At 38.8% G+C, this 16451-nt stretch overlaps 1 protein-coding gene across 1 annotated transcript in view; it reads left to right on the top strand.

Annotated features, from left to right (window-relative positions):
• Positions 1–1578: 1578 nt before the first annotated feature.
• LOC127162032 (ribonuclease inhibitor-like) overlaps positions 1579–16451 on the top strand; it is a gene marked incomplete at its 3' end in the record, with an annotated part of 33130 nt that continues 18257 nt past the window's right edge. The window contains exons 1-6 of the mRNA XM_051104807.1: positions 1579–1753; positions 1929–2099; positions 2316–2489; positions 8765–8938; positions 9155–9328; positions 9598–9768. Coding sequence (XP_050960764.1) covers positions 2434–2489; positions 8765–8938; positions 9155–9328; positions 9598–9768 — 575 coding nt within the window. The remainder of the gene's footprint in view (positions 1754–1928; positions 2100–2315; positions 2490–8764; positions 8939–9154; positions 9329–9597; positions 9769–16451) is intronic.

The following is a 16451-nucleotide window of genomic DNA, read 5'->3' as shown; positions in this document are numbered from 1 at the left end:
CGACAGATTAGACTAAAATGTATACGCAAAATTTAAATGCATAAACTCAGACATTAGACAAAAACAATGGAAGAATAATTAAAACCACAGAACATTAATGGAAGGGGGAGAATAATTTTATTACGCTGCAGTGCAGCAAGACATTTGAAAGTAGCGCCAACACTTTTGACACTTTTTGTTTTCAGCACCACTGTTATTTCCGTGTAATTAGGCAAAGTTTGATTAACAGTTGGTCGGGTTAATTACGCAGACCTGGCAACCCGCTCAGCAGATACACTTGGTCTAGGGGGAACAGGAATTCCAGAGGGGAACATGTAACGTCCGCCAGAGAGTCCACCCGAAACAAGGAAAGAAAACTCGAGGCAATTAGTCGTTTGAGCCTTTATAGTTGTTTGCACTAGTGCACTCCTCTTACACACATGCAAGGTAAAACAAACATTTTGGTAAAGGGACAAACAAAAAGGAAAAAAGTTAGAGCATTGTAGTACTTAGCAGCAGACTGACCATCTCTCGCCTCACTCTCGACTCTATCTTAGTGCGTGCGCATTCACAAAACAGCAATCAAACTTAGAGAAAAATATATTTAAAGGGACCTTAACATGATGTTAAACATTAGGTGGCTGTTACAAACAGAATCGACTGCAACACTGGAGGCGGCGGAGGGAGCGAGGTCCTCGCCCGGGGCCTGGCTCTCATCTTCCTCTGCTGCTGCACCCAGGGTCCGTGGTGTCCCGGCTGGTAGAGTGAAGGACACCTGGGAAGATCATGTCCAGAGTGCACAGGACCTGTGCAGAGAAGCACACGGAGTAGAGGTGGTCAGAGTGTTGTCTACCTGCACTCAAAGGTAGACGCAAATTCGCCATTAAGCGAAAGGAAAGGACGTGACGTGTGGCCAAGTGTGGTGACCCATACTCAGAATTTGTGCTCTGCATTTAACCCATCTAAGTGCACACACACAGTAGTGAGTAGTGAACAAACACGCACACACACAGATGAGTCAAGCCCGACTCCCTAACCATTAGGCCACAGCTGCCCCCAATTTACTCACTGTTACTTGCATTAAAGCAACAACGGTAATGTGTGTAAATAGTGTGTAAACAATGCAAGCAAGATTAATGGCAAAGACGCTGGTGCTGCTAATGGGCTATAAGCTAGCGGATTCAGGAAATCAAAACACGTTATGAAAATGATGGTTTATAAAATTATATATTGTCACGGGGTTAAGAAATACAGGACAGAAAACTCAAATTTGTAGCCCCGGAGGGTGGAACTTATTTAACAAAGTGCAGTAGTATATAAACAATACGGGGAAGTGAAGCGGTGAAATGGCGTGCTCTCAGTCTCTCTCGTGCTCTGTGTGGGTCCAGTGAATGGTGAGGCAGAAGGAGAGAAAACATTAGTACGTCTGTTTCTCGGAGAAAATCTTCTGAGCTTCATTCGGCTGATGAGGTGCAGCTGAGATCGATCCGGCCGTGATGAACGTGAGCGGGCGGTGCTCGTTGGTTTCCAGGGCGACGCTGATATCTTCTATCATATAATATATATATTGTTATTATTTTTTTTTTTTTTTTTTATATAGACTTTCAGACTGCAGTATCACTGAAGAAGGTTATAAAGCTCTGGCTTCAGCTCTGAGATCAAACCCTTCACACCTGATAGAGCTGGATCTCACAGGAAATGATCCTGGACAATCAGGAGTGAAGGAGCTCAATGATTTACTACAGGATCCAAACTGTCAACTCAAGACACTGAGGTGATGAGCTTGATGCTATAATGCAAAATAAATTATATGCAGGCAGTTTATTTATAAAACAATATTTCATTAATACAGTTTGTAAATCCATCCCTTTCACAGTGTTTCAGAGTCAGATGTTGTTTTTCACCAAGATTATTTATGAAATGAAGTTTCTTCATCTTCTCTTCTGCAGGTTTTTGGGTCCTGCTGCAGATGAAGCCTGTCAGTATGTGACTGGAATTGTGGGTAAAAACCCGTTACTCCTGAGAGAACTGAATCTGAGTGAACATGAACTAGGAGACACACGAGTGAATCAGATCGCTGCTCTACTGCAGGATAAACACTGTCAACTCAACACACTGATGTACGTTTTTTTCATTGTTACAAAGACACTTTTAAATTCTTGCTGCTGGGTGTTTTTTATGTGTCTTGTATAAGAGATTGCTGACTGAAAAACCATATGTGACTTTTGTAATGTGATTGTCATCATCATCATCATCACCAGTATTTGTCAACTGTCAGTTAAAACATACTGGTAAATATTAAGATTAAAACTGAATTGTGTTTTGTCTTTATGCAGTCTGAATAACAACTGTATCACAGAAGGAGGTTGTCATGTTCTGGCTGCAGCTCTAAATTCAAACCCTTCAAATCTGACAGAGCTGGATCTGAGTGAGAATAAACTAGGAAACCCAGGAATGAAGATCATCTTGACTCTGTTTGAAAATGTACAGTGTAGACTGGAAAAGCTGAAGTAAGTATTTTAAAAGTGTATCCCATTAATTACCCAGACTGTAGTGACCCACCACAGTTTCATGAATTTGAAAATATTTTTACACTTGTCATCAGGACTGCACAATTAATCAAAATATACTTGAAATTGTGATATGACTTAGTGCAGTTATCAAATCACAAAAGGCTGAAATTTAATTGAATATATAGTCTGCTGTGTCACATGCTTAAAAGCTTAAAAGTGCATTTACATGTGAGCAGATAATGAGTTAGTATTAATAAATCTTGTCCTTCAACCAGTACCCTCCAACATTTAGCAAAACAAAGCACACTGGAAAAGAAGAGCCATGTCTTTAAAATTGAAATCTATTGTTTTCTATGTGTGTTCAAACACTGGTGGCATCACTCAAAATCTGTCAGTGGCTATTAACTACAACACAACTCATGTAGTTTCCCATTAAATTGCATTAACAATAATTTGGGTCAAATGTTAGTGTGTACTGACTTCACTCTAAGCTGGAGGATTGGCAGCTTAGTTTTTCTATCAACTTAATTCAAAGCAAAATTGATGCCACTTTGTTCATTCTTTAAGTGAACTTTTGCCTGTGCACTAGTGATTAGATTCAGTGTTTTGAACATCAGAATAGAGTACAGGATGACACATCTGGTCTGTAACGCAGCACTTGTCACTGGAGCTGCCGGAGACAAGGCCTCGATTTGGCTTTTTTAAAGGATGACAGTGGAGTTCAGTATCACAGATTTTTGTGAGGAAACAGATAATCACTTTATCAACTCACAGCCTCTCTGTTAATCTTTAACATGTTTAACACTAAACATTCATTTTGTACTGAGCTATTTTTTTAGAAATAAATGCATTTTTATAAGATAAGTTATAGATAATTGTTTTATTTTGATTTTGTTTATTTGTATCTCCAAACAGAATTTGACTGTCATAAAACTGAAAGCATTCAATGATTCATAATCAGATTTAATATAAAATATATTTTAATCTAAAATGTGATTTTGGTCAAAAGATGTGATCTTGATTTTTTTTTTTTTTTTTTTTTTTTCCCTGATATGTTTGTTTTGGCTAGTAGAAGTTATGAATGGCTGATAAATGTAAAAACAATGGCTGGTGTAGATACATTTATAAAATAATGACAATCAGATTGTTTTTTTGAGATGATGGAAAATGTTAATGTTGTGACTTAAATTGGAGGATTAGTAGTCATAAATGCTTTATATCAGTTCATTCGTTGATTTCAGTAATAAGAACAGAAACAGTTTATATAGTCATTTATTGGGCAGTTCCCCTTTAAGAATAGTTGCCCATAATGCTTCAGAATCAAGAGTGCGCACAAGAATGAAGAAAAGTGAAGGATAGAGTATGTGTGTGCGCAGTTAAGAAATGTCATCCTTGAGTAAATCCTGCACGAAATTTCAGCAAAGCAGTTCTTTTGTTTTAATTCAAGTCGTCACGAGTCATTATTGCTTGCTAAGCGAAGAAGACACGACAAATGTCTGGTGCCGAAACCCGGGATACTAGCAACACACGAAATGGCGGATCGGCTTGAAAGTAGGGCTGTTCGATTCCGAAAATTTTGGAATGGAGTCCGATTCCTGGTTCTAGAATCGATTCCTAACTGTTGTTTTCAATTCTTTTCGATTGTTGTAAATTATAGGGTGGAGGAACTTAATTTTGCCATGACTGCATGGCAATATGAAGATAATATGAAGATTTATTTAATCAAAAAAAATTATGATACATTTCTGTTAGGGGTGTAACAGTACGTGTATTCGTACCGGACCGTCACGGAGCAACTTTTTAAAATATACAATGAATGTTTATTTGCAACGTATGAATACACGTACCGTTACACCCCTAATTTCTGTATTTAAATTGTAATTTTGTCTGCATTGCACATGAAATTAGTCATAGCCCACAACGCAGCGGTGGATATGCGTTTATTGCATGAATGGAACAAGGCACAGTTCAGCTGAATGATGTGTACTTCAATGGTATATGCAAAATTAACAAACTGTACACTGAAACTAAATAACCAGAACAACAACACTGATATAAGAGCTGGTGGTTTATCTGTCAAATCAGATGCGCTCTCTGCGTTTTCTTTCAGAATTATCATTATCATGATCTATTCTGTCATGCAGCACTCAAAACTGTGGACAATATAAGGCCGTTTCACCGTAAAATAGCTTTTGAATCGTTTTTGAATTGGTTCATTAAAACGATCTATTCGAAAGAACCTTTTCGTGGAAACGAATCAGACTTGTAATCACTATTATTGAGCAAGGCTGCATCCTCAAACTCAGACGTGCTTAGTACAGACTCTCTTCATTCAGTTTATTTTCGTGAATCGATGTTCAGCGACGTTTGATGACAACAGCTGAGATATGCAGCCTTCGTATGATGCAGCCTTTCCTTTGAGAGGCGCCCATAGATAAGCTTTGTTGAACTGAAAACGGCTGAGTGGAGAGTCGATTCCCCTTGATGGGGAATTACCAACGCCTCGGAATCGAGGATTCAATTCTTTTTGGAATCGACTCCCAGCCCTACTTGAAAGACTGATCAGAAAACGAAGAGCTGTGCGCGCTTCCACAACGCGACTCCTGCAAGACATCGAAACAGAGGTGAACAAAGAAGATCCGGTTATTGACCGATTACGTGAACTGTCAGCCCTGTTATCTGAAAAGGAGGAAACGCTGCTGGAGCTGGATGTCGGAATCGAGGAAAGGACGGACACTGATGATTTAGAGAATGAGATCGCGGATGTTGAGGAGTATAAAGAGTGTGTCATCACCGCGAAATCACGCGCGCACGGTCTACCTCTTGAAGCCAACACGGAAGTGACTAAAACTGCAATTCATCGACTGGCCGCTAGAGGCTGGCTGCAAAAGAGAGTCAATCCCATAGACTCCCCATGCCTTGAAAAGAATGCTCTTCGGAAACCTACGGGTGACGTCACGGACACTATGTCCATGTTTTTTTTTTACAGTCTATGGCGTGCACCCGGTGATACAGAGAAACCGGGAAAGCAGCAGATGAGCAGCACAGACAAACAGTTAAGTTAATGAAGTTGATTATTGACAAGTTTAACAGTGAAATTAGTGTGTGGCAAGACTTTTGGAATCAGTTTGAAACCGCCATTCACAAGAACGATGCACTGAGCAAAACAGAAGTTTAACTACTTAAAGACGTATCTAACTGGCACTGCTTCAAAGGCAATAGAGGGACTGATGTTAACAGACAGTAATTATGATCACGCGATCGATCTGCTGCAGAATCGCTTCGGAAGTAAAGACCTGCTTATTAATGCACACATGACCAAACTGCTGAATCTCTGCCCAGTAAATAAATGTCATGACGTCACTGCTCTGAGACAACTTTATGATGAATGTGAAGTTCACAGTCGCTGGGTGTCTCATCAGAGGCATATGGCAGCCTGTTGTGCCCTGTTGTACTACAGATGATTCCAGACAACATTACTCTCCAATACAGTCAACTGAGAGGAACCAGCGATGAATGGAAAGTCTCAGAAGTTATGGAATTCCTGCAGAAAGAGATTCTGAGCAGAGAAAGAACCATGCAGCTGATTAAGTCAGGTAATTCCAGAGACGGTCAAAGTTATCAGAAACCAGGTAAAACACAAAACGCATCATTTGAAATGAAGCACAGAAAGCATAACATGCCGTCAGCTGCAGTGCTGCAAACCACCAGTCAGAGAACACAGAACTGCCTCTTCTGTGACAATGCAGCACACAAACCAGAACTGTGTCCAGAAACTGATATCGCTGCATGAAAACACAAACTGATGAAGATGGGACGATGCTTCGTGTGCCTTGGGTCAAAGCACATTGCAAGGTTCTGTAAGATCAAAATGTGCTGTAATGTATGTGGAAGCCAACACCACAGTGCTGTATGTGAGAAAAGAGAGACGTGTACTTCTGACACTGATGACAACAAAGACAATGTTGTTTCTTCCTTTGCATCACATTCAGTAAAGATACAGCCCGCTAAACAGAACAACACTGTGCTGCTGCAGACCTGTAAGAGCGTGTGCAGAAGGACCTGCTGGACATAGAAGCATTCGCTGCTTACTGGACGGAGGCAGCCAGATAAGATTCATCAGTGAGAATACAGTAAGAGATTTAAAGTTACCTGTGATCAAGCAAGAAACAGTCATTCTTCATACTTTTGGCTCTGCAGCACCAGTAACGGAGAAGCACAAAGTGAAGGTAACTCTGAAGAATGTCTGGCAGAAGGGGCAGAAGATTGAAATAGAAGCACTCGAGATCACATCTGGAGTAAATGGGAGCAGTGATTGGACTGAGACTAGGAAACAACCTGCTAAAGCCTCTGAGTGGATTCATAGTCCAGCTCACAAATGGAAACAGTTTGTGTCAAACAGAGTATCGGAAATACAGTCCTTAACCAACCCCGCAATGTGGTCGCATTGTAAAAGCAAAGTCAATCCAGCAGATCTCCCGACCAGAGGTCAGACTATAGTGAACCTAAAGGAAAGTGAACTATGGTGGAAAGGACCCCCATTTTTGACAACACCAAATCTGACTGAAGAGAGTGATGATGATCAGAGTGATGAAGACGTGAGTAATGAGCTAAAACAAGTTCAGCAGATCAGTGTGCAACTCAACAGCAGCAGTGACCAAAGTGAAACAGAACCTGTGCTAGATTTACTGAAGTACAGTAAACTGAAGAAGGTATTGCGGGTCACTGCTTGGATTAAGAGGTTTGTCCACAATGCAAGTTCAAGATCCAGGAGAGGAAGTGAGTCGACTGGTCTCAGAGACACACTTGTATGAATCAGAAGTAGACAGTGGATTCTGCAAGGCAGACAACTTGTAAAAACTATCCTGTCGAAATGTACTGATGTGCAAAAGATTTAATGCTGAAAGCCCGCACAACAGGACACGGCTCCACTGCCACGAGACAGAATAACAGAGACCCCTCCATTGAAGTGACTGGCAAAGACTTTGCAGGTCCGCTCTATGTGAAGAATGATCGAGTGCTATGCAAGGCTTATATCGCTCTGTTCACATGTGCAGTCACCAGAGCAGTGCATTTAGAGCTTGTTTCAAGTCAGTCAACAGAAAGTTTCCTGTTAGCACTCAAGCGATTTATTTCCAGAAGAGGACTGTGCAAGGTCATTTATTCAGACAATGCCAAAACTTTCAAAAGAGCAAACCAAGACCTCAGCAAGCTGTGGCAAGCCATCAAAGACCCACAACTGCTGGAATACTTCTCAGGAAAGAGCATCGTCTGGCGATTCATCGTAGAGCGAGCGGCCTGGTGGGGCGGATTTTGGGAGAGGCTAGTGAGGTCTGTAAAGACGTGCCTGAGAAAGGTGCTAGGAAGAGCATCACTCACTTTTGAAGAAATGTCTACTCCTCACGGAAGTAGAAGCCACACTGAATTCCAGACCCCTTACCTTTGTCCACAACGAGGTTGACGAGCCGCAGCCACTGACACCTGCACACTTCCTTGTCGGTGAACGACTAACTGCACTTCCACCAAAACCATTCCCTGCAGACCATGATCATCTCACTGTGAGTAAGGAGGAGATGACAAGAAGGTGGAGATACAGAAACAGACTCATGACCAACCTGTGGAATCGCTGGCGGAAAGACTACCTGCTAGACCAGAAATCTGCACATTCCTGCAGCAGAGCTCAAAACAGACATTGTTCTCATCGGAGATGCCAACATGCCAAGACAAACCTGGAAATTAGGAAAAATTGAAGAGCTGTTTCCAGGTTGAGATGGGAAAGTCAGATCCTGTGCTGTCCGCACATCCACAGGGACTGTGTTAAGAAGACCAGTTCAGTTGCTTTATGCATTAGTGATTTAGGTTGATCATTGTTCATTGGGGGGAGGATGTTGTGACTTAAATTAGAGTATTAGTATTCATAAATGCTTAATATAAGTTTCATTTGTTGTTTTCAGTAATAAGAACAGAAACAGTTTATATAGTCATTTATTAGGCAGTTCCCCTTTAACAATAGTTCCCCATAATGCTTCAGAATTGAAAGTGCGCACAATAATGAAGAAGTGAACGATAGAGTATGTGTGTGCGCAGTTAAGAAAAGTCATCTTTGTATAAATCCTGCTCGCAATTTCAGTAAAGCAGTTCTTTTGTTTTAATTCAAGTCGTCACGAGTCATTATTGCTTGCTAAGCGAAGAAGACATGACAGTTAACATCCTAATAGTGTAATAAATGTGAATGGAGTCTTATTTTAGTTTGTGTTTTGTCTTTTTTAAAGACTTTCAGACTGCAGTATCACTGAAGAAGGTTATAAAGCTCTGGCTTCAGCTCTGAGATCAAACCCTTCACACCTGATAGAGCTGGATCTCACAGGAAATGATCCTGGACAATCAGGAGTGAAGGAGCTCAATGATTTACTACAGGATGGACTCTGTTCATTAAAGACCATCAGGTGAAAAAGACCTTACAATATTTAAAAATGATCCACAGATGTGAAATCAGCTGTATGAAAATAGATAAAAGGGTCAAATGCACCATTGTTGAATAGAAATGACATGAACTGGAATTAAATAGCAGTTCAGAGAAATTCAACAGACACACAATAGAGTTTGTGGCAAACATAATCCAAAAATATAAATGATCTGAAATCCTTATCTGCTTCCTGTAGGTTTTTGAAAAGTCCTGCTGCAGAGGAAGCGTGTGAGTATCTCACTGGAGTTCTGGGTAAAAGTCCATTACTACTGAAAGAACTGGATCTGAGTGGAGATAAATTAGGAGATCTGGATGGGGAGAAACTCTCTGCTCTTTTGATGGACTCTCATAGCAAACTGGAGAAAATAATGTGAGTGAACATGATTTATACATTGAAACCTCTTTGTTTATTCATTATTAAAGACTGTCAGTCACATGTGTAATCAGATATGAAGAGCTGTTGATCTGATGTGTGTTGAATATGTGCTGAATAATAATAATCAAGCGTTGTGTTAGTTCAGGCAGAACACGTCAGTCAAGCTCACATCAGCTGATACCGCCAACACTAACAGTATGCAATATAACTGTAATAAATATACTTGGTAAAAGTGGTTCTGACTGAAATATTTTTGTGTTCAGGCTGAATAATTGTGAGCTGACAGAGAAAAGCTGTTCAGTTCTAGCTACTGTTCTCTCCTCCAAAACAATCCTGAAAGAGATGAACCTGAACAACAGTCGTCTGCTGGACTCAGGAGTCAAAGAGATCTGTGAGGGACTGAAGAATCCTGTGTGTGAGCTGAAGATACTGAAGTGAGTACATTTCACCAACAGCTACACTCAACACCACAGCAATGAGATCAATATTGCACACTGGCTGATGATGGGGATATTATATGTGACCCTGGACCACAAAACGAGTCATAAGGGTCCATTTTTTAAAATTGAGATTTATACATCAACATCTAAAAGCTGAGTTAATAATTGTTCCATGGATGTGTGGTTTGTTAGGATAGAACAATATTTGGCCGAGATACAACTATTTGAAAATCTGTGGGTGCAAAAAAAAATAAAATAAAAAATAGAGAAAATCACCTTTTAAGTTGTACAGACAAGGTTCTTAGCAATGCATATTACTAATCAAAAATTAGGTTTTGATATTTTTAAGAGAAGAAATATACAAAATATCTACATGGAACATGATCTTTATTTAAAGGAGTAGTTCACTTTCAGAACAACAATTTACAGATAATGTACTCACCCCCTTGTCATCCAAGATGTTCATGTCTTTCTTTCTTCAGTTGTAAAGAAATTGTTTTTTGAGGAAAATATTTCAGGATTTTTCTCCATATAATGGACTGATATGGTGCCCCTATCTTGAACTTCCAAAATGTAGTTAAAATGCGACTTCAAATGATCACAAATGTGGTTGTAAACAATCCCAGCCGAGGAAGAAGGGTCTTATCTAGTGAAACGGTTGGTTATTTTCATAAAAAAATAACATTTATATACTTTTTAATGTCATTTAGTGACTGATTTAGCTACTTTCAATTGAAACCAACACTGATCAGTTTTTTTTTTTTTTTTTTTTTTTTCCTTTCATATTTTGATCGTTTAGGTGAAATTTAAGGTCATTAAAACCCTCCACACATCACCTTTGGCCACTGTTGTGTTTGGTGGGGTTAGTGTCACAATATTTAAGACCCTGCTTACTGTGTCATCACTGGTGCATTGCTGCATTTTTTTTCTACTTTTATTTCTGCAGTTAGAGCATTGATTTGTAGAGTGGAATAAGTTATTATGTTTCTTACTTGGTCAGTTACAAAAAAAATGTTTGTTGATCAAGTTTGTATCATTTTATCAATTCCATATCATCATATAACTCCAATATATCATATGTTCATTGGAAAGTGTGTGTCTCCTCCTCTTTGCTGCCATCTTGTTACTCCTAACTAGGTTAGGAGACATCTCCAGCTCTCTTAAATAATTTAGGAGCTGAGACCTAGTCTTAACACTTAAGAACCTTTATAATTCAGTCTTATTCTTAAGTCTAGGAATAGGAGTAAAATTATATCATTCTTAGAATTTTGACACACTTAAGACAAAAATTTTACTCTGAGCGGCTTTATGAATACGCCCCCTGGTCCATACCACGTCCCAATCAGGTTGAGCAAGACCTTCCCTTGCCCAGGAGTGGATAGCTGGAATATAAGTATACTGCAGTAAAAGGACTGAATTATAAATATTAGAAACTAAACTACTAGGAGTATTAATGTTCAACCACTTCTACAGAGGATGTGACCTCAGTCTTACACATAAAAAGAAAGAAAATCCAGGTAAAGAAAACTCTGCACTTAAGTCCTGGAACGATCGTGAATTTAAAAGAGTTAAGAATAAGTGACGATACTATATCCCAGATGGCAGAAATGAATTCAGGGGGAATTCTGTCACTACCTGGAGCTTTGTTCTTTGTCATGGAGTCTAGAGCCAGTTTCAGTTCATCTAGTGACAGTGGGACATTTACATTTATCTCTAAGTGATGTTCAGCAAGTGATGTTTTATTAACAAATTTTGGGAGAAGCACACACAGATAATTAACTCGGCCAGTTCACAATAAGCAATCACATCGTCCATCCCGCCGGTCCCGGAGGACGCCCATAAATAAACTAAGCAGCCTTACCTTCCTCATCTCTAGTCGTCAGCATCCCTCCTCCACCCCGACTCGTCTGGACCATTTTTATATTTTGCTTAAAATAAGTATCTTCTAAAACTAACAAACAACATGCATAATGAAAATGCTCTCTCATGATGAACAGAAAAATGTTAACTAGTGGAGTCAAGACATGTTTGTTATATATCACTTTATACGATACAGATAATTTCGTTTCATTTCATTTTCCTTTTTATTTCGAACAAAACATAATTTAAAACAAACAAATACACATATATGCGTGTTGCCGTGCCAACAAAAAACATCCCAAAAACTTCATACATTACAGAAAAATGTTCGAAAAGGAGTGGGATGAAGATTATTTTGTCCAACCCCCTATACAATTCCAAAACCTTCCCTTATGTCTTTTATTTATACCAACATCTTTGTAAGAGAACAATTCCACAAAAAACTAAACACCAACCAAATACTTTCTTCCCAAAACAACCAATCACCCATTCTCATACAATCCACCTTTTAATCCCCGCATCCCTCACAATCACCTGTATATATCCACATATCCTTTAAGTAAAATGGCTTTATACCACGTCTTAAACTGTTTAATGTTCATACATTGCTTTAACACATGCTCCAACCCATTCCACAGCTGCACCCCACAGACAGAGATACACATACTTTTTAAAGTTGTTCTTATTTTAACATTTTTAAAGTTTAACTCTTTCCTCAAATTATACCCACCCTGCCTTTCCAAGAACATTTTTGTAAGTTTCCCGGAAGTAACATATTTCTTGCTTTGAACATAACTTGTGCAGTTTTAAATTTAACCAAATCAATAAACTTCAGTATATCTGACTTCCAAAATAATACATTTGTCTGTTCCAGATATCCCACATTATTAATAATTCTGATTGCTCTCTTTTGTAATATACATATCGATTGTAAATTGCTTTTGTAGGTATTTCCCCAGATCTCTACACAAGAACTCAAATACAGTAATATAAATGTATTATACAAAATATGCATTGATCTATTGTCCAAAATATATCTTGCTTTATTCAAAATAGCTATAGTCTTAGCCAATTTTGCTTTAACATACTTTATTTGAGGTTTCCAACATAACTTATAATCTAAAATTACACCAAGAAATGTATTTTCATATACTCTTTCTATATTTTTATTATCAATTTTCAATTCAATTTGATAATTTGTTTTATATCTTCCAAATGACATAATCTTAGTTTTACTTACAGGTGCTGGTCATATAATTAGAATATCTTCAAAAAGTTGATTTATTTCACTAATTCCATTCAAGAAGTGAAACTTGTATAATGTATACATTCATTCCACACAGACTGATATATTTCAAGTGTTTATTTCTTTTCATTTTGATGATTATAACTGACAACTCAGAAAATGAAAACCCCAAATTCAGTATCTCAGAAAATTTGAATATTACATACATAAGACTTACAATAAAATACAATTAAAAACATTGACAAGGGATAGCCTTATATATAAATGTATACCAATGACAGAGCCTCCGTGTGGCCAGAGCAGACCACCCTACACGAGAGTACAGCTCACAGTGGTGGCTGCGAGCTTTACAATTAGTAATAAATCTCAACGATGCATGATAGGCTGCGTCAATCATATGAAGGCACTGAGCAGATGAATGCATATATAATATATCACCATAGTCCAACACAGATAAAAAAGTAGATGCCACTAGCCGTTTTTTTAACATTAAAAGAAAAGCACAACTTATTTCGAAAATAAAAACCCAATTTTAACCTCAACTTTCTCACTAAACCGTAAACATGAGGCTTAAATGATAGGCAATCATCAATAACAATACCAAGATACAGTCTGTATTTCACGTCCGTCAAGAGTAATCACTGAAGAAACATTCAGTGGTCTATTCCGAGGGTCCGTGAAGAGCATAAATTTGGTTTTGTCTGCATTGAGCACAAGTTTCAGCTGTAGCAAAGTGTTTTGGACCACAGTGAAAGCATTCTGTAAATGTTCAATGGCTTGTTTAAGAGAGGGTGCACAGCAGTAAATAACTGTGTCATCTGCATAAAAATGAAAGTTTGCATCAAACACATGCCAATTAAGGTTATTTATATAAATAGTAAATAAAAGAGGGCCTAACACAGAACCTTGTGGAACCCCTTTAAGAATTGGTAGAATACCAGATTGAACACCATCATGCTTAATACTCTGGGTTCTGTCACTAAGATAGTTTGAGAACCAAGAGACAGTATTCTCTGAAAACCCCGAATTAAGAAGCCTAATCTTTAAAACATCATGATCAGCCGTGTCAAAAGCTTTTGACAAATCAATAAAAATAGCGGCACATTGCTGCTTCTTATCACGAGCAACAGAGATGTCATTTATCACCTTCATTGCAGCTGTGATGGTACTATGTTTTTTTCTAAAACCTGACTGAACTGGGGATAAAATGTCCTGTACATACAGGAAGTCTTTCATCTGATCACTCACCAGGGATTCAAGCGTTTTGGCCAAAACAGACAAATTAGAAATTGGCCTGTAATTATTTAAATTTGAAGGGTCACCCCCTTTCAATAATGGACAAACAAATGCAGATTTCCATATTTTAGGAATAGTGTTGCTCTCTAAAGTAAGATTAAAAAGGTACGTTAGAGGCTGTGCTACAATATCAGCAGCTGTTTTTAAGAAGTAGGGCTCTATAAGATCAGGTCCTGGAGGTTTTTCAGGAGCCAGCCCTTTTAGGGCTTTTTGAACGTCAGCCACTAAGAATGGAGTGAAATTAAAGACACTTGTAGAGACTGGTACATCTGTACAAGGTGTCACAGTAGGAGGACAAGCAGAACCAGACTGAATAAAATGCTCATTAAAATGGTTCAATATCTCCAGCTTGTCATGAACTACTGCAGACTCTTTCATAATGTAAGAAGGAACATTAATACTATCTTTATTTAGAGAAAGTAATTTTATAGCCTTCCAAAATTTTCTGGGATCATTTAAAGTGTCTGTAGTGGCTGACAGATAAAAGTCAGATTTTGCTTTCTTAATTAAAGAAGAACATTTATTTCTTAACTGCCTAAAAACAAGCCAATCAGACGAAGAGCCCGTTTTTCTTGCTTTGGCCGAAGCCAAATTGCGGTCATGAAGAATGTCTCCAAGCTCAGAGGAAAACCATGGATTGTCCCGCCCCTTAACTCTGAATCTCTTTAGTGGGGCGTGTCTATTTATTACTTGCAAAAAACTATCCCGGAAAAAGATCCAGGCTGACTCCACATCGGGAATCAGCTCTATTCTACTCCAATCACAATTAAACAAATCATGGCTAAAACCCTGTTCAATAAACTTTTTAAAATTCCTCTTACATATTACGCGAGGTTTACATTTAAGCATCTTAGTATTCCTTACAGCAGCAACAACACAGTGGTCACTTAGGTCATTGCAAAAAACACCAACAGCAGAAAATTTGTGCGGGACATTAGTCAAAATTAAATCAATTAAGGTGGATTTCTCATGGCACGATTTGGATGAGTGGGTGAGTTGATTAGCTGTGTAAAATTAACAGAATCACAAAATGACTTAAATTCATCTGAACAAGGTTTCAGCCAATCCCCGTTTAGATCACCTACTAAAATAATTTCAGAGTAGTCCAATCTGGATAAGAGTTGAATAAGTGTCTGTAATGCAGTACTCAGGGCAGAAGGGGGCCTATAACACCCAACAACAGTAGCAGTAGTCAATTCCACCTTCAATGCCAAAAATTCCAGCTGCTTACTAATTGATTCTGAGTAAACTAACTTCACATTAAATTTAGATTTGACATAAATAGCAACCCCGCCACCCTTCCTTGGTCTGTCAACACGAAACACATTATAACCAACCATTCCAATATCCATATCAGTGATTGATTTTGTCAGCCAAGTTTCAGATAACACAACAATATCTGCATCTGTTAAATTCACCCAAATTCTAAACAAATCCATTTTAGGTAACAAACTGCGAACATTAAGGTGAATTACACTCAAACCACACATGGATTTCACATCAGATGGCAATGAAATACACCGCAACTCAGGGCCTGGATTTGGCTGCACATTGCCAGATAAAAGCAACAATAACAATATAAACCATCTCTGTTTACCATTTGTATATAAGGAATCTGTAGTGTTTATAAAATGAGAGTCCCAGTAATGTCTGCCATCAAATGCAAAGTAATCATTTAAAATCCAAAGATTTTGAAGCAAAAGTATATCTCTGGGTAGCAACCAGGCTATATTTAAGTCCTTTGCCAACTCTTTTGGCATTTGAGGGGAATGCACAAAGGCTGAACTGTTGAATCCATAGGCTATGTCCAAAGAGCCACAAATGTTATAAGATGTACTCACCCAGTAAAAATCACTTGATCTTTGATTCTGCAAGGACAATGAACAAAGCAACATTAAAAGTAAAGCTATGTTAGCAGAAGATGTTAGCAAAACCAGGAGGAACTGGCAGGGCCTCAGGATCCACGCAGAGCCTAAGGATGTTAGCTGGGCTGCTATGGCCTAGAGACGCTAGCAGAACCTCAAGATCCAAGTAAAGCCTGGAAAGGCTAACAGGGCCTTAGGATCCAAACAGAGCCTAGAGATGGTAACTGGGCTGCTAGGGCATGTAGCGTAGAGATGGTAGCTGGACTGCTAGGGCCTAGATAGGCTAACAGGGCCTCAGGATCCAAATAAAGCCTGGAGATGTAAACTGGGCTGCTAAGGCCTAGAGCCTAGAGATAGTAGCTGGACTGGAACTGGGCTGGAGATGGAAGATGTTTGCTGGGGTGCTAGGG

Source organism: Labeo rohita, unplaced genomic scaffold, assembly GCF_022985175.1.
Source record: "Labeo rohita strain BAU-BD-2019 unplaced genomic scaffold, IGBB_LRoh.1.0 scaffold_812, whole genome shotgun sequence".
NCBI lineage: Eukaryota > Metazoa > Chordata > Actinopteri > Cypriniformes > Cyprinidae > Labeo > Labeo rohita.
Note: the sequence above shows the minus strand (reverse complement) of the source record. Positions and strands in the feature narration are given on the sequence as shown.